This window comes from Leptosomus discolor, chromosome 9 (genome assembly GCF_034619465.1).
Source record: "Leptosomus discolor isolate bLepDis1 chromosome 9, bLepDis1.hap2, whole genome shotgun sequence".
NCBI classification, from domain to species: Eukaryota; Metazoa; Chordata; class Aves; order Leptosomiformes; family Leptosomidae; genus Leptosomus; species Leptosomus discolor.
Window position 1 is genome coordinate 44,577,466 of NC_141399.1, and position 18,294 is coordinate 44,595,759.

General features: G+C 42.0%; 1 protein-coding gene across 1 annotated transcript in view; it reads left to right on the forward strand.

The window, feature by feature from the left end:
* Positions 1 to 2,857: 2,857 nt before the first annotated feature.
* LOC104342692 (phosphatidylinositol-binding clathrin assembly protein) overlaps positions 2,858 to 18,294 on the forward strand; it is a 28,275-nt gene continuing 12,838 nt past the window's right edge. Inside the window, exons 1-8 of the mRNA XM_086469783.1 lie at positions 2,858 to 2,987; positions 10,781 to 10,923; positions 13,742 to 13,817; positions 14,654 to 14,756; positions 14,942 to 15,035; positions 15,136 to 15,247; positions 16,318 to 16,424; positions 17,033 to 17,074. Of these exons, the coding sequence (XP_086325909.1) occupies positions 2,858 to 2,987; positions 10,781 to 10,923; positions 13,742 to 13,817; positions 14,654 to 14,756; positions 14,942 to 15,035; positions 15,136 to 15,247; positions 16,318 to 16,424; positions 17,033 to 17,074 (807 nt within the window). The remainder of the gene's footprint in view (positions 2,988 to 10,780; positions 10,924 to 13,741; positions 13,818 to 14,653; positions 14,757 to 14,941; positions 15,036 to 15,135; positions 15,248 to 16,317; positions 16,425 to 17,032; positions 17,075 to 18,294) is intronic.

The window sequence follows — 18,294 nt, forward strand, 5'->3', positions numbered from 1 at the left end:
ACACCCATGTTTTGGCTACTGCTGAGCAGGGCTCCACAGCACCACGGTGTCTCCCCAACACTCCCCCCCCTCACCAGTAGGCTGGGGGTGGGCAAGATCTTGGGAGGGGACACAGCCAGGATAGCTGACCCAAACCGACCGAAGGGATATTCCATACCATGTGATGTCTGCTCAGCAATAAAAGCTACGAGAAAGGAGGAGGAGGAGGGGAGGGCATTCATTGTTACAACATTCGTCTTTTGGAGCAACCACTATGCTTACTGAAGCCCTACTTCCTGGGAAGTGGTTGGTCATCGCCTGCTGATGGGAAGCAGAGAACAAATCTTTCGTTTTCCTTTGCTGCCATGAGCAACCTTTGCTTTTGCTTTATTAAACCACCTTTATCTTGACCCACAAGTTCTTCTCCATCTTCTTTTCTCCCCCCAGCTGCTGAGAACCTGCCATCCTGCTGAGGAGGGGAGTGATAGTGCAGCTTCATGAGCACCCGGTGTCCAGCCAGGGTCAACCCACTACAAAACCTCTTTAGTATTTTTAGCCAAGTAATAAGCTGGTACGAAGAGAGTCAGGCTAGGAGGACCAGGGGAGTTGCAGAGCCCATAATTTCTGGGCCAATTGTTTAACCCTGCTTGCACGGTACCATTAACCTGCAATTGATGGTGGTTTGAAACATCTGCCTGGTAATGGTCCAGCTGCAACGGGCCAGTGTCCATATCAGAGAAACCCGTCACACCTGGCAAAAGCTGCGCCCACCCTCCTGTTTGCTCTCCAGAAAATGGCAAACAAGTGAACACACACGTACAGGGAATCACCATTCCTCCCCTCCCCCATTTTTGGCTGGATCCATCACCTTGTTCCTGTCCCGCACGGTTCTTTGGTGTCCTTTTAAGCAGGACACCTCCTTAAAACCAGGTCAATGCCAGGCAGCTGCCACGCTGCAGTTTAACAGGTTTTCAGCCCCGATGATGCAATCCATGCCCCTCCAGAGGAGTTTTTTGTGAAGCTCCTCAGCAGCCTCACAGGGGAGCAGGCACCCAACCTGCCCCCAGCACAGCCCCAGAAGGGTTCGGTTTCATAAGCAGGACACGCAATAGGCTTGGGAGGTTGGGCTCTTTCTTTTTACGGATGTTGCTTCTGCAAATAAAGTCTGCAGAATTTTTCCGAGGAGCTTTTATTCGTTCTCCGCAACCAGCAAGAGAGGGAGTTTCCCTAGAGCACGCAGCAGTACTATGAGGTCCTTCCACACCTCTGCAGCCCTGCAGACGCTGATTTCGCTGAGGAAGGCTCCGTGGGAAAACTTGTCCCACCAGAACCTGACAGCAAGTCCTGTTAGACTGTTAACCATGAGCCAGCAATGTGCCCTTGTGGCCAAGAAGGCCAACGGTCTCCTGGGGTGCATTAAGAAGAGTGCGGCCAGCAGGTCGAGCGAGGTTCTCCTCCCCCTCTACTCTGCCCTTGTGAGGCCACACCTGGAGTGCTGTGTCCTGTTCTGGGCTCCCCAGTTCAGGAGGGACAGGGAACTACTGGAGAGAGTCCAGCAGAGGGCTGCTAAGATGATGAGGGGACTCGAGCATCTCTCCTACGAGGACAGGCTGAGAGACGTGGGGCTCTTTAGCCTGGAGAAGACTGAGAGGGGACCTTATCAACGCCTATAAATACCTAAAGGGCGGGTGTCAAGGGGATGGGGCCAGGCTCTTTTCAGTGGTGCCCAGTGACAGGACAAGGGGCAATGGGCACAAACTGGAGCATGGGAAGTTCTGCCTCAACACGAGGAAAAACTTCTTCATTCTGAGAGTGGCAGAGCACTGGAACAGGCTGCCCAGGGAGGTTGTGGAGTCTCCTTCCCCGGAGATACACAAAACCCGCCTGGATTCAGTCCTGTGTGACCCGCTGCGGGTGACCCTGCTCTAGCAGGGGGTTGGACGAGGCGATCTCCAGAGGTCCCTTCCCACCCCCGCCATTCTCTGGTCCTGCGGTTGACTTCCTCCACCACTCTGACAGCGCACGGCCGCGCTGGGCCTCCGGCGGTACCTCTCTGACCGCAGGAAATGCAACGACGACGGACAAGTTCTCATTTCTTCGTTTAAATCCACCCCAAACCCAAAGGGCTGGCGGCGGAGGAGGCTCACGCCGTGTGACGAGATCCCCCCTGCGCTGCTGGGGGGGAGGCCCCGCCGCCAGCGCGGACACCAGCCGCCCCGGCGGGAGGGACGGCACCCGCTCCCAACCCGCCAAACGCTCCCTGACGTCGCCTGTGACGGAGGAGACCCACGGGGCACGCGGCCGCACGGAGCGCGGCTTCCCGCCACACGCTGCGCGCCCCCGCGGGGGGGAACGGACAGACGGACGGACGGACGGACGGACGGACGCGGCGACACGGCGGCAGCGCGCGCGCCGCCCAGCGCCGCCCCAGCCTGCGGAGTGGGGCGGGCGCGGGGGGCGGGCGGTCACCTGACGCCGCCGCCGCCGCGGCCGCCGCCATTTTGTCTGGGAGTGTAAATGTGAAAGGGAAAGCCAGCGCGCAGCCCGCGGAAGGAGGCAGAGCGGAGCGGCGCCGGGCGCGGCCAGCGTGAGCCGGCGGGGCCGGGAGGCGAGGGATCGCCGCTGCCGCACCGCAGGGCTGCGGGAAGAGCCGCCCCGTCGCGGCGGTCGAGAGGAGCCGGTGAGGCGGAGCCCGGCGAGGACTTGCCCGCTCGCCCTCGCCGGTGTCGCATCGGAAGGGGCTGCCGGCGCCCTTCCCCCGGGGAGGCTGCGCTCGCCCCCCTCCCCCGGCCGCGGGGGAGCCGCTGCCCCGGCCTTGCTGCCCGCCGCGGCGGGTCCGCGCGGGGGGGTGAAAACCGCCGCCAGGGCCGCGCCGACGATGTCGGGGCAGTCGATCACCGACCGCATCACGGCGGCGCAGCACAGCGTCACCGGCTCGGCCGTCGCCAAAGCTGTCTGCAAGGCGACGACCCACGAGGTGATGGGCCCCAAGAAGAAGCACCTGGACTGTGAGTAGGACCCCGCGGGGGCCGCCTGCGGCCTGCGTCCCGCGGGGGGTGGCCGGGGCGGGCCCGCGGTTCGCCCGCCGGGCAGCCGCTGGCAGCCCCGGGGCAGCCGGTGTGGCCTCTGCGCCCTCCTGCTGCGGGCGGTGGGGGGCGGAGGGGAGGTGAGGACCGGGCGCGGCCGCTTGCAGGGGGGGTGCCGTGTAAAGCTGGGTGAACCGGAGTGGTTTTGCTCTTCAGAACTTACTTTACACGTGGAGGGAGTGAGCTTCGTAACACCCTGCCGCGCCCGGGAAACAAAAATATTCCAGCCTTGTGAGCTCTTCCTGATGAGAGCTTCTTAACTCGTACGGCAGTGCTTATTAATCCGGCACCTAGGGAGAAGTGGGTTAAGTGGTGTGGTTTTACTGTGGTGAGCGAGAAGTTGCGTTTTTAAGAAGTCCTCCGACCTTCTGTGCATCTGGTGGAGCGCAGCCGTTTAAATATCGGAGCTTTCTGTCTTACAGCTCTTGAAGCGAGGTAAAAAGACTTGACGCGAGGTGAAGGGGGAAGGTGGACCAATACCTCTCTCCAGAATGAGATATGTTGCCGCTGATATAGTTAAACTTAGTATGTTAAAACTGCTTTTTGAGTACCAAAAGATGCAGAAAGCTACCCTTGATACCTACGGAAGTATCAGTGGTGTTGCTTTGTTTCAGGTTTTGGTAACTGGGTAGCAATTAAGCTGCTGTTCGCCTGCTCGAAAGTGTACTGAGTGCTTCAAACCTCTTGTGCAGCATACCCGTTCCCCATCTATTAAAAGTGAAGTAAGTGTGTGTGTGTTTCTATTAGGGAGAGGGAAGAAATCACGAAGCTTTATGCTGGTTTCTTCAAAGTCAAGGGAGCAGGCTGGTAGTTTTGCAGGACTCGTTCAAGTTGGTGGTACTGAGGAGTCTGTTCAAGCTTTCAGGAGAAGCATACTCAGCTATATTGTTTCAGAATAGGTTGGCTCTGACGCTATGGCCCTCGTCTGTTTGTACGGACTTCTTGCGCAAGAGCTTTTGATGTGGATCAAATAGCTAAAACCAACCGAATATACATCGCATTCGTTGTTGATTTGAGTGGAATCCAGATACAGTGGTGATGCAGCTACTGTGTTGAAATTAAAAACCTTAAAAATGGGTAACTGACGATTTCTGTTTTAAAAGATACCCTTTTAAAGTTACTGTTTTATCATCTTGTGTTCTGCCTGTGGTAGAACAACTTAATGAGGTAACCCTTGAGTCCAGAAATGGCAACATAACAGGAAGCCAGAAAGCAGTGACAGTTTGCTTAATAGTTTGAAAGCTTCTAAAGTTTAAAAAGATGTGTATTGTTTGAAAGTATCCTTGACATTTACTGCAAGTTACCCACACAAAACAAGAAAATGGAAACCTGGAAAAACTCTTGAGAATAGTGTAAATTGAGATTGCCTTTTGACTATCAAATTCCTTTTAATATCTTTTGTTACAAACCTGTTTACAGCTGTCAGTCTCCTTAGGGTCCCCTTCTGTGCCAGATGAGTTCTGTGTTTTGGTGTAGTTCACTTTCTTGGACTTTGATCTGAGACGAATAAAAAGCTTGTTACTCTGACTTGGTATTTCAAATACCGAGGAACGCTTTGGTGGGATGGGGAGGAAAAAGATGTGAAATATGGTACCACAAATATCTCTGTAAGGGTTAAAAAAAATCCCCATGAACATTCTCCAGTCTTCATTGAGTATACCCAGGCGCTGCTTTTCAAACATCTGCAAGCCCTTGCGTGGCACTTATTTTTTTTAACCTGAACACAAAGCTTACTTGTATTAAATGCAAGCAGGTAAAATACTAGCTTAAATACTGTAATTTCTGGAAAAATCACACAATGTATTTTCAAAGATACAGTGCAAGTACTTTCCAATTTAAGTAAATTATGAAGGAAAATATATCTTGGATTTAACACAACACTGCTAGTTGTACCTTGGTCGCTACATGTGTGTGTCATTAAAAATGCTACACCATCTGGTATTACTTTTAATTGCTGCTCAAGAAAAAGCTTCAAGAATGTGGTTTTGAGAGTTGCTGTAGTTGTATCGGGGATTGTGGAGGTGTATCAGTTTTGTCACTCGGATTAATTCTTAAAAAACCCCTTATCCCAAGTTTCCTCAGCAAGAAAAACTATGATATTACAGTATGGATATTTATGGGAAGATGTTAACACATGCAGTGTGTGAACTAGTATTTAAGAGTCTTGGGTTTTGTCTGGCTACTAACTGCTGAGTAGTATCGTCATATTTTTTTCTTGAAGAGCAAAAAAAAACCCAACCCAATCAAACCTAACCAATGTCAGTGGGAATGCTTGGGGTTTTTTCCTTTTAAAGTAGGTCATGGTGTCCTAAATAAATCAGCAGATCTATTTCTGTAGTATTTTGTAATATTTTTAGGATAACATAAAATGTTATACAGAGGCTGATCTTTTCTCTTAGTGGAGCACCCAAAGGTCTTGTATCTTGTGTGGGTTCTCTCGCTTCCCCTCAGCCTCCTGAGTTTGGGTTGCAGTGGAGTGGGGCTAGATTATGCTTTTGGTGGCATATCTCTTCTTGGCTAGCTATTTGAAAAGCCATAATAATAAAAAAAAAATGAATAAATTAAAATTATAGTCAAGTTGTTAACTGGTAGAGTAGATTTGTGTGTAGACCAAAACTCAGAAAAATACAAGCTCCTAAATTAATTGCATCTTAAACTTTTAAATGAACACAGTAATAACAGAAGAAACAATTCCTGTTTGACTTGTATACAGCCCAGTTAAAAAGCACAGGGGAGGGGAAAGTAGTGAAGGTTACTCATCAAAACTTAAAACTCCTATACATACAGAAGCTTTGGAAATCTTGTAAGAAGTGATATAATTCAGGTACTGTAAAATTGTATTATGTGGCAGAATTAGGCTTTTAAGCATTTCGCTTTACGAGAAAGTTTAGGTCTCCACCAGATCATCGGAAACAAAAGTTTTGCCAATAATGTCGCACTGTGACTGTCACAGTTTTGGATTGGTTTTTATCTGCCCAGTCTGACTTTTGGCAGCTAGAGCTCATGACTGTTGGGTGAATGCTGGTGCAGTGTGTTTCTTGCAGAGGTATGTAAGTTGTGGTACAGTATGAATAAATGCTCTTGAACACTTGGACAGGCAGTAAGGTGGCCGTCTTTAATTTGAAGCTCTTTAGTAATTTGTGAAGCTTTTCAAGACAATAATTGAGGAGATTTGACTTGAACAAAATATAGTTAATGCTTTTGTAATCCATAAATGTGTTTTTTATTTAGAAGTTGCTTAAAGCTTTTTAAAAAACTTTATGGGCTCTCGTGTGTCCTTGCTAGTGAGGGAGTGGGGCAGAATAGCTGGATTGCTTTGCTTCTGATCAAATAACTCTAAGATCAAGTTTAGCTATTACAGAAGTGAAACTTAAAAATTGCTATCGTCTGCACTATAAGAGCACATAGGCAGAAAAATACTTGTATCAATCAGGTTTTATCTTTTAATTAAGTCTTCCAGCAAGAATCGTTGCATTCTTTAGGCTACGTTCAGAAAGTTTGCTGAAGTGGCTCTTCTGTTTATTTTTTATAATCTATAGTTTACAGTACAACTTCCTAGAAGAAAATGTAATTTTTTTTTTTAAGACTGCCAGTGTTAGGGGAAAGCGGTCTTAATCCTTATATCTGTCTTAGAGCAGTTTCAGTCTTGTGGCAAAATGTAAAACCCATGAGAATATTAAACCATTATGGTTGTCTTTAACGTATATATTTACAGTTCTCTTGGGAGAGATATTCCTGAATCAAGAAAACGGTGACTTTCTTGTTACTTGAGAGTTGAAAACTGTTGGTATTTGTCGGTGCCTGGCTGGGAATTTTCCAGAAATCTGATACATATATATTTTTTTAATATCTGGATTTATGCATGCTGTTCTCCGAAGAGCTGTATGATTTCATGGAAGATGTGCCAGTATTTCAGATGAGCTGTGGAAGAGAAATCCTCACCACTCTTCTAGTCAGTAAGATTTCCACAGCTCTTCCAGGCTGCTTGAAAACCCCTATGGTCCTCCTCTTCTGGTTTAAAGCTGTTTGAGTTCCACACCCCCCCCCCCCACCCCGTGTTATGTTAACATGTTTCTAAATTCCATTCTAGAAATAGCACCACAGTTCCACTTGCAGTTGAAATGATTCCTCTGGGTAATTGGCAAAATGCTTGGAGTTGTAAAGTGTTTATGAAAGTAGTGTGATAAGAAAATGAGCATCACTTGCCCTACTCATTTCATTCCAGTTTTTCCTGCCAAAATCCATATTACAGTTGCCTGGCTGCCTGTCTCAGGTGCATGTGTTCCTTTATACTTCCAGATATATGGTGTTAATAGCCTTTTCCTCCTTTGCTGCCAGCTGTAACAGATCCATACAGTTGTTCCTATGTAGATGTTCCTATTGCAGACCTAGAAGAATCATATTAGAGAAATGACGCTTTTTGTGTTATGTGTCTCAATTGCTAGAATTCAGATGTGATGCTATCTTTATTATTACTAGCTGTAAAATGATAATTTTAAAAGTTGCCCTGAGTAGCCTTATTAAAGAGTCTTTTTAGACTTAGGTTTTTGCAGTACGCTCTTAGGAAAGTCCCATTTTGGCCTATAAAATGCACTAAGTTTTTTTTTCCACCATTCATTCTTAATTTAGTATTTTAGCCATGTTTTGTTTGCCTAAGGATGTATTCTTTGGTATTGTCAACTGGGGCTTATGTGTTTGTGTATTCAAGGAGATTTTGAAACCAAAGACTGTAATTCTGCTAGTGCCCTCAGTAAAAATTGTCTTCAGGAGAGCCAGTGTGTGTCATCTTCAGCACATCTAAAGTGCATGGGACTAACAGAGTGGAAGTTGATAGACCTCTGGTGTGACTGAAAAAGTGCAGTTCTAGTAATTCTGTGAAAGTGCTAGTAAAGTTTTCCACCATGTGCTACTGCTTCTGTAAGATGTGAGCCTGACCATTTTAAAAGGCAACCAAAATGAAGTATTTCACATATGTAGGACTACTTGAGTCTGATTTAAGCTGTGCTTGAGGTTAGAGGACTTCCTTTAGTCTTGGGTACCAAAGCAGAAGGCAGTAGCTCCCTTCTGAAGGTAGACATCTGGATGGCTTTTTGTGGTAGTAAACCTTTGATGGCATGATAAGCCAAAGATTTATTTTTTTATGAATGTGTGGCTTAAGGAGAGGTGATCGGTTATAGTGTTTGATATGGTTGCTAACGGTAGTATTGCTGTCACACTGTGCCTAAGCAGCACTATAAGAATTCGATACCAGTCTTAGACATAAGTATATGCAAGGGATCTCCCAGATGTTCAGCATAATCTTAGGGTCTACTGCAACATCTGCAGGTAGACCTTAGCATGAGGGAAGGTGACAAGATAGCAATCTCTGTGGAGAGTGCTGGCAAAATATGAATGAATTTAGCTTGGCTAATTTGACTTGAGAGCAGAAAGTTTTTTGGTTTTAACCTGGATCGTCCGTCCCAGTTTCATCTGTTACTAATTAAGCACTCTTACTATTGAAAATCTTCAGTGAAAAAATTTGACATTCTTATGGTCACGTGAAGGAAAAGGACTTTGTGCAGAAACAATGTTTTCATTAGGCTATCTGTGTGGTCTTTGACCTCAGCAGATCAATGGCATTTCTTTAACTGTTATCTGGTAGTAATGTTATAGGTATTGCTCTGTATAGAGTTTGTGGGTGTTTTGTTGGTTGTTTTCTTGTTTGGTAGGTTTTTGTAAACTGAGAATAGGACTTGTAACAGGTCTGTAACATTTCTGTGCTGGTTACAGACGCTTCAGTTACATGAAAAATACTGAGCAAGATCTAACAGCAGTGTCTTTATAATGCTTGCTTATAAACTGATTTGATTTAGGAAGATTTATTTGCCTTAATGTGCTTTGAGAGAATTACATAGAAATGTCATAACAAAGTTCTCATTCAGTAGATGAGGCTGTTGAATTAAAATTCAAGTTTTCTCTATGTATAAATTCTGGAATTGGGACTCGCTTCATTATACAGGTTAGTAATTGTCTATGGACTGTTTGGACTTCTAGAAAATTTTAAAGTACTTCCTAATTTGACCCAGCATCTTATCAAATGACTTGCTTTTTGAGAATCTTCACATTTGTAAATATTGAAATATTTTAATACTACTCAACAATAAGGTTTTGATGTAGTGTGCGCTTAAAACTTCTTTTCAGGGCTCTTCTATTTGTGCAGTTATTTCAGTGGTTTTGTGTGTTACTAATAAGGATGGAAGTTTTCATCCCAACTTGCATAAATTGTACGTATTTGGAAACCTTTGACATTTGAATGAAATTAGTAACGTTAGAATTTGCATTTTATAGCTTTCTACTTTGACAGGATGCTATCTAAAACTCTACTCTGTTAAAATTACTCTGAACAGCGATCCTTAACAAAATGACTTGTTCTTAGTAAACAGACCTTTAATTAAGATACAACTGTAACACATTCTGTGCACTAGAACAGATATAAATTCTATGAAATATTTTGTCCTAAACTATCAATGTGTGATCTCTAAGTTCATGTTTAAGTTGCCCGTGATAATGTAGTCTGTCCTCTACGTACAGCTCATAAGACAAATAAGTTGGCCATTTTGGGGGTGCCGACACCTCAGTATTCAGTTGTTGCCCAACTTCCCAAGCACCCACCCTTCTTCTAGTACTTAGGCAGACAAACCACATAAACAGCAATGCTGCTCTGCAACAACAGGCTGCTCACAGACTTGGCTTAAATGAGAGGCCACAAAGGAAGCTTTTCAAGAGAGATGTTTGTGTTACCGGCCTTGCCCAGTCCTTAAGGTGTACTTTGATCACACCTGAGCCAAATTTAGCTCAGAGAGAGCGCAGATGTCTAATGTGCATGTCTTGAGGGGTTTAGGATGGCCCTGGATTCAGTTCTTTGCTCACTTCTCAGCCAGTGCCTTCGCTAGTGTTCTCAGGCAGGCTTTTTTCCCGTGTATCTGCTGGAGCCTGTGCTGGTTTTGTACCAGTACTCAGGCAGAGACTTGAAGCTCTGTCTCTGACCTCCCAAGTTAATGTTCTACTATTGAGTTTATAATCAGTCTTGAACACTAAGAGCTTTTTTTTATACACAAACCTGAGACCTGCCATGATCCACCAGAAGGCACTCAGTAGGCTGGTGATTAGGTTATTTTAGCTAAGTGGAAAGGCGTGTAGATGCAAAGTCTTGCTTTTAATTCTTCTAGAAAAGAGCCTTATTACAGGTTTGTAGTGTCTCATTTGCTGTCACGTGTGTCAGTACTCAGGCTTAGGTTGGAGTTGCAGGGTACTTGCTGCCTGTTGATCTCATGAGTGAGTGTCTCAGCTTTTCCTTGCTTCTCTGTGGTTGTCTTGGTTGGTTGTTTTTTTTTTTTTGCTAGATTGAGTGACTTCAGTCATTGAGTGTCCAGAAGGTCTGCACTGGCTTTTGGACAGTAATTTGGGCATAGAGTTTCTACTGGAGCAGGTTATTTATTGATGAGATGTTGGGAATCAGTAAATTGAAATGCCTTTGAAGTTCATACTTGGAGTTTTTCAGTAAAATGCAGTGAATTTGAGCACGGAATGTAAAATAGCTCAATTATTTCTTAAAGAACTGAAGTTAATGCCTCCAGTATGAATTCTCAATGTAAAAACACAAAATAACATGATGATGTTCTTTGAGCATATAATTCATTGTAATGCTTTGATTTTTTTTTTTTTCCTTCATTTAGATCTAATACAGTGCACAAATGAAATGAATGTGAATATTCCACAGTTGGCAGACACACTCTTTGAGAGAACTGCGAACAGTAGCTGGGTTGTAGTGTTCAAAGCTCTAATTACAACACACCACCTCATGATGTATGGAAATGAGGTAAGACATTATTAGTTCTGTTAAGGACTCCTTGACAGTGTTTTGAAAAATGTCTCAATCTGTTGAACATTAGTTTTGTACTTCAGGCTTTCAAAGGTCTTTGTTTTTCCTTTGCTGATGGCTGTAAAGTACTTCTCCAGAGAAGAAAGTATTCCTTCGTTATTTCAATACTGAAATATGTCAGTGTTTGCAATTTACTTGCAGTTATCTGGGTTGGGCTGTGAGGGAATAGTGAGTGACCTTTCTAGAATGAAGACTCAAAAAACTTCTGAGGAGCTTTACCTCGTTATGATAGTGCTTATCAGTAAGAGCACAGCAAAAGTCTTGTTAGCACGCCATAAATGTGCAGCCAACCTATTAACAGATAAGAATACGTACTAAAGGGGGGGAGGAATATGGTGACTAGAGTATTTGATCTTGCAGATCATCATCTGCTGGGCTAAATCTTCATATGTTGTAGTCATCGTTAACATTCCTCTGAACCAGGTTTCTATTGCATTTAGTTCACTTAAGTTATTTCCTTAAAAAATTTATTCATTAAAAGCTTCCCAGACAATACCAGGGCATTAGAAATGTAGCCTCTCTTACACAGTCCTTCTGTTAAAAACTGTCTTGGTCAGGTGACCGTTTAGTCCTGAACTTGTGTGTAGTCGTTCTCCTAATAAACGACTGTTGACTTATGGTAATATGAAATGATGATTCTTAAAGGTGCTGCTTCCAGCCATTACACTGATCTGAAAACTTAGTGTTGCCTCCTCTCTCCAAAGCTCTGTGAACTTAATTGAAATGACCTGTAAAACATCGTGTGCTCTTTGTTAACACTTCCCCAAGTTATTTTTGTGCTGAAATTGTAGTTTAAACAGATAATAGGCTGAAATTAGAGGATAATACAGAGTAAAATTCACTGCTTGGAATTCACTACTTATTCCAAGTATAAAGCTAAACAGAAAGCTGTAAATCAGTTTGTATATTTTGGTCTCTCTTCTTCCAGTACAGTTCACATCTACACACTGAAACTTGAAAGAAAAAAAACAGCAGACAACTGAACCACAGAGAAAAATCAAAACTTAGAGTTGTGGGCTAGCAGTCAGTATCTGTTTGTCTGTACAGCGTTTTGTAGTGGCAGGAGAGTTGAATTGCTCTGCATGTGCCAAAACTGCTCCTCAGCTTTGAATGGGTGCATTTGAAACTTGAAAAAGAGTTCCTTGATACCTGCCAAGATAATGTGGCTGGACACTGGTTCTGTAATTTCAGGTGGAACATGAGTCTACTCCTCACTCTTCTAATACAGTAAAAGAGGCCTTTTTCTTAAATAGATAAAAAATTATCAGATGTTTGGCTTCAATCTGAAATACAAGTAAATGTAGCAGTTGGTCAAAATGTTGTTTGAGCAATTGCTGTCTTGCAGTTTCTTGTGCACAATGACTACCTGTTTCTTGTGATAAAGTTTTGGGTGAAACAGGTTAAAACTCCTCTCACCTGTGCATTGTGCGATGCAAGACCCCTGACATCTGGAGAGTGAGAGTTAGCCTTGGACTTTTAAAGATGATATTCAGAACAGTAGCTAATTTTGAAATGTGTGTAGACACCTTCTGAATATCACTGTTCTGTTCCCGATCGTGTTCCAACTGTTTTTCTTCTTCTATATCTTTTTTGAATCCAGTACTAAGATGTACAAAGACCAGATAAACCAACTGGAAAACAGAATAAGAAGCTAAAACAGTGCCTGAACTATTGGTAGGCAAGCTGCGTGTTGTAGACTTGTGTGAACTCCGCAGCTATAGGCTGAGAGCACATAGGGAGTCACTGATGAGGTGGTGCGTGGCAAGTTGGGGAATCATTTGGCCCCCTTGGAAGGTGCAAGTACTGCTTTCAGTTTAAATAGTGCTTGTGAGAAGAATTTTCCTTTTGCTGTGCCAAGCCTGCAGTACAGTTCCCAAAGAGCAGGTGCTGTACTGACCCTGAGTGAAAAAATGCTGGTTTTGCGGAGTGCGGGAGTCCAAATCTGGCAATGGGCTTCCACCACGAAGGGTGAAGGAATAGGCCCTGCGTCCCGTGGCAGCAGAGGGGTTCAGATCAAAGATTTAACAAGTCCCTTAAGCCGTAGTGATCATAATCCTCTGTTTATGGTCTGAAACACATAGAAAAAAGTGAGAAAGTCAAGAAATCACAATCATAGGAGATCTGTGTGGGACAGTGACAGAGAAACTTTTGAAACTACGTTGGTGTCTCTGTGTGTGTCTTCTACGCTTGCATTATTTATGGAGCCAGCTATTATTTGTCAAAACTTAAATCTTGTTTAATCAGATCACTACATTTTTTTATATATATATATATAAAACACATATAACTATAACCCCAGTGGCACTGCTCACCACAGTTCCAGAAGCATTTTGTTACCAATTAGTTTTAAACTTGGTAACTAAGCCTATCTCCCAGCTGCAGCAGAGCTATGCAAACCTTGGGAGCTTGGATAATGCTAGTAGTATTTTTGTTTTGTGTTTTCCAGCTTGTCTGTTCTAAACTACAGGGTTAACCTAAGCAGCTTCCTCTAGGATTATTAGCCCTTTATTCATGGGTAGTGATGTCTTTTTATTTAATTTAAATTTACGTTTTTGCCAAACGGTGTTTGGAATTTCAGAGGCTTTGCTAATTGGTAGTTTCAGGTTTTCCTTTAAATGTTTCCCATTTAACTAATTTCTATTGTTGTTAGAGCTTACTAGAAACAGTTACAGGGTAAGTGTAGTTTTCTTGTATTATGCTTAAGCGTTTTGACTCTCCCAACAATGATATTCTCAACTTTTTTCTTCACCAACAGCGCTTTATCCAGTATCTTGCATCCCGAAACACTTTGTTCAACTTAAATAACTACCTGGACAAAAGTGCCATGCAGGGTAAGGATCTTTCATGAAGGAAATAACCCTCTTGTTTTTTTGCTGTCTGATAATGCCTGTGTCTGTGCACTCTAGGAGGCAAATAACATTTAAATGAAAGGGTATTATGACTTACATTGCACGAGGCACCAAAGAGTGTCCAACCAAGAGGGCAGGCACAAGGAAAGTGAGATTCTGAGTTACCTAGCTGAGTGCTAGCAATCTGTCTGTAACGTGTGTATCGTGTGCATACACGGCTGTAAACTTTAAAAAGCGAACTCTTAATGCTGACTAGAATAAACCTGATGAGTATTAGCACAATGCTTTATTTTTGCCTTTGCATTTTAGTGTCTCAGGAGTAAATGTGTACTGTTGAGGTGCGTGGAGTGGTGACTAGGATGTGGTGTATAAATAGTGAGGACTCCTTGAAATCACTGAGAAGTCTTTTAATTACTTGCCAATGGTAGAAAACATTTCTGTGTCTTTATGTGGTTTCTGAGGCATCGCAGATAAGTTACCAAAGTTTTCACTCAGCATTTCACTAGGAATACATTTTTAGTCGCAATTTCAAGAACGCCTTAGCAAGAGCTGCTTGGTTCTGGCCTAAAATTTTAGTGTGTTTAGGTGTTTATTCTCATAATTGCAATGAGCGCTTCCCTAATCTTAGCAAGTTGGGGAGAAACTGCAACATTACAACTCCAGGTGAAAAAGAGTGAATCTCAAGACTCTGGAAAGTGCCTATGAAGGTCTTTTTATGCAAGCTGATGTAAAATGGGCTAGTAGGAGAGTAGTTTTTGAATTTTAAAAGAAACTGTACTCCTTCAAAATGTCTTAACTTATAAATGCTTAACTTTTAGGCTATGATATGTCTACCTTCATTAGACGATATAGCAGATACTTGAATGAAAAAGCACTTTCATATAGACTTGTAGCAGTTGACTTCACCAAAATGAAAAGAGGGTAAGACTGTTACTGCTTCTTTTGTTTCATCTTTCATATTGGGGGGGTGGGGAATACCAGTTGTTCTTGAGCTTATCGTAGACCCGTGTTCCTTCTGGCCCTTCGAAGCAATATAGTACTGTTGAAATGGCAAAACATGCTGAGGTCTCTTGGTGACTTGTAAATGTGCATCTTCTACTCTGTAGGATAGATGGAGTGATGAGAACCATGAATGCTGAAAAGCTTCTGAAAACCCTTCCAATCATACAGAACCAGCTTGATGCACTCCTTGATTTTGATGTAAGTACTTTAAGCTCAGTGTTAGGTAACACTCATTTTGAAGTGAGACTTTCATTATTTTATTAAATACTAATTTACTTTCTCATTGCTTTCTACACAGGCAAATCCAAATGAACTAACAAATGGTGTTATAAATGCTGCCTTTATGCTCCTCTTTAAAGATTCCATTAGACTTTTTGCAGCATACAATGAGGGGATTATTAATCTTTTAGGTATGTGAGATTTTTTTTTTTAGCTTTTGAACTTTGGTGAAAGCATTGAGAGAACTAAAGAATATAGACAATTTCTGACTGTAATTTCCTAATAAATTGTCTCTGCTCCATTACTATGAAATTAAGCCTGTCTTAGTTTCAGTGGCAACTAGCATAGGCTTAAACATACTCTTCTACCTTGAAGAATACATGTTGAAACAGAAATTGAGATGAGAACATGACTGGTGAGACTAAAGCAAGGATAAATATGAAGTGGATAACCTTTGGCAATTGGACTGTAAAAGTATTAGTGAGATGCCAGGTATTTTGAATATTTAGTGTAGCCACAATATGACTGACTTCTTGTTTCCCATACTTTATAGCTTACCTATTCCATTTTGCCTCGTACCTGAATCTACATGGGCCTAGTAGATGACATGTAGGGTTTTTTACTCAAGAGTGATGAGGTCTTAGCGAAGGCTTATAATGACTGTTCAAGCAAAATTCTGAGTGAAAACATTTGATCAGTTTGTTCTGTTAATCCATTAGTTTTTCCTCAATGAAATATCTGTAAGAATATAGGGCAAAACCATAAAAAGCGAAGGATGCGGTTGATACTCCTTTTGGTAGGTCAGGTCAGTATATATACCACTTCAGTAGCCATTCTTATGTCTCTTGGATATTGAGCCCATTTACAAACATCAAAACATATTGATACAGGGTCTAAAAATGTAAACATATACCAAGAATATTTTCAAATGATAAAATTGCCTCATTGCCAGCTAATAAGCTGACTTCTTGAAAATATTCCCCTAAATACCTAACATAACAATTGCAGTGATTCACATCCATGCTTAATAAAGCTCTACATTATATTCTAATGTACTGAAATAGAAAAATCAATGTTTTTCTGTTGACTGCCTTACTACAAAAGGTGTCAGGTGCTCATGTAAACTTTAAAATCTGAATAGCTTTGAGTTACTTCCGCCTGTTCTCTCCCTGAAGCTTCTGTCAAATTAACTTTTATAATACTGTGTCAGCTTGTTGCTGGAGAGGCTGTTATCTTACAGGAGTTTTATTTGCATCCTCAGAAAGATATTTTGACATGAAGAAGAACCAGTGCAAAGAAGGCTTGGATATTTACAAAAAATTTCTAGCCAGAATGACCAAATTGTCAGAATTCCTCAAAGTAGCAGAGGTAAATAAATCTACATCTATGGAAAGGATATGATTTAGCTTTCTGTCCTGGTACAGTAGTCTAATTCATAGTAACTTCACAAACAGATTGTTTGCTTAACTTTACTACACAAGGAAGTATTCTACAGATTAAGTATTTTAAGGATTGTCTATGCTTATTAATGTGAAGTGAGGTTCTTGCTTAGCCAGACAACATAGTAAACTTTCTGAGGTGCTGTTACAAATTTCATGAATGATCCACAATGTACGAACTGAATGTTGCAGTGTATATACAGTGCTTTCCTTTACTGTAACCGCTCAAAACGGAGAATTAGTTCCAGTAAGCAATGGGGGTGATTCTAATGCTCCCCGTAAGCTTTTCTGTGTGAAAAAGTTAGGCTGCATGAAATGTTGAGTGTGGTTGAGACGCAATTTAATGCACTTGTGATTTCTAAGGTGTGTTCCTAGTGAGACATGTACTAGTTCAGAAAGTTATGAGTATCTCTTTCTAATATCTTGGTTTCTGTGTAACATTCAGACGTCACTGGTTTTTGTTTTCATTGCCGCTGCGTGTAGTAATGTACAGCTCTTTTCTTTTTTTTTTTTTTGTTTTGTTTTTTGTAAACCCAGCAAGTTGGAATTGATCAGGGTGACATTCCGGATCTTACTCAGGTCAGTGTGTATGTCATATTGATTAATGCAATTATTTTGTTCTTTGTGTTTTTAAAGGTTGGTGGGTGTCATTGCAGTCATTCGTCTTGAGAATTTATTCTCTTTTCTGTATTTATATATGGGAAATACATATGGTGACTTTTCCCATGGGTTAAATGTACTCAGTACTCACACTTTGCAGTTTTTCATAAGATTTTTTTGATTGTTTAAACCCATAAAACTTACAGAAAAGATTTTTCAAGAACTTCTGGGTGTTATCGCAGAGGATTCACTAAATTTCGTGTGTTAAATCATGTAAAAATGTTAAATCATTTAAAAATGTATCTACTGTGAATGTTTGCCTAAACTTCATCAGTGCCTTTTTAATATGGAAGTCGAGTCTAACCTACAAACTTCCATTGTCACTGTTGTTCATTACCGCCTACAGTATGTTTTCCATCTGAAATCATACATGTTTCTAAGTGCAATTCTCTAATACTTGCTCCTAGCAATTAATATTAAATCCTTTACGAACTTCTAAGCCTTTATGGTAGGAAAGAAATATGACTGTAACCAGCCAGGTAAAAGCAGGTAATGAGTGAAAACAGTAGTTTGATGTTTTCTATTGGTGTTTGATCTTAGCATCTTACTCTTGTGATTAGTACTGCAGTATTCGGCTGGTCTGTATTATGCTAATGAAATTATACTCAAGTCTGAAGTTATACTGCACTGGGTTTATGTGCACTTGTCCAGTTAATGGGGTCATTATAAGGCTCTTCAAAGCAGGGGTTTTTTTGATTTACTGAGAATAAGGAATTTAACTTCACTTTGCTGCTTTTTATATCTGAAACTTTCCATGAGCAAACCCCTTTATATCTACTGTTCTCACATTATTTTCTAGTAGCTCAGCTATTTTGTTTTAAGTGCACTTAGACATGAAAGGCAACGTTTTGAACTGCCAGGGATAGATGTCAGCATCCCGTGTATTTTGGCAGTATCAGTGCCACTGTTAAGCATTCCACTTCCATAGTAAATTTCATGGCATTTAATAAGAGTTGAGTAATTGTACATCAATTTAGTGCCACATTAAAGGAATTTGCTAAAATTTCTTAATAATGGGCTTTCACAGAAATTCAGTTTTTAGCGTGCTTGTGTTTCTGAAATAAGTTCTGACAGAATCACGTGTTTTGTTTCTCTTATGGTCTGCCGGATTTAATTTTTTTCCAAATACTTTGTTTACA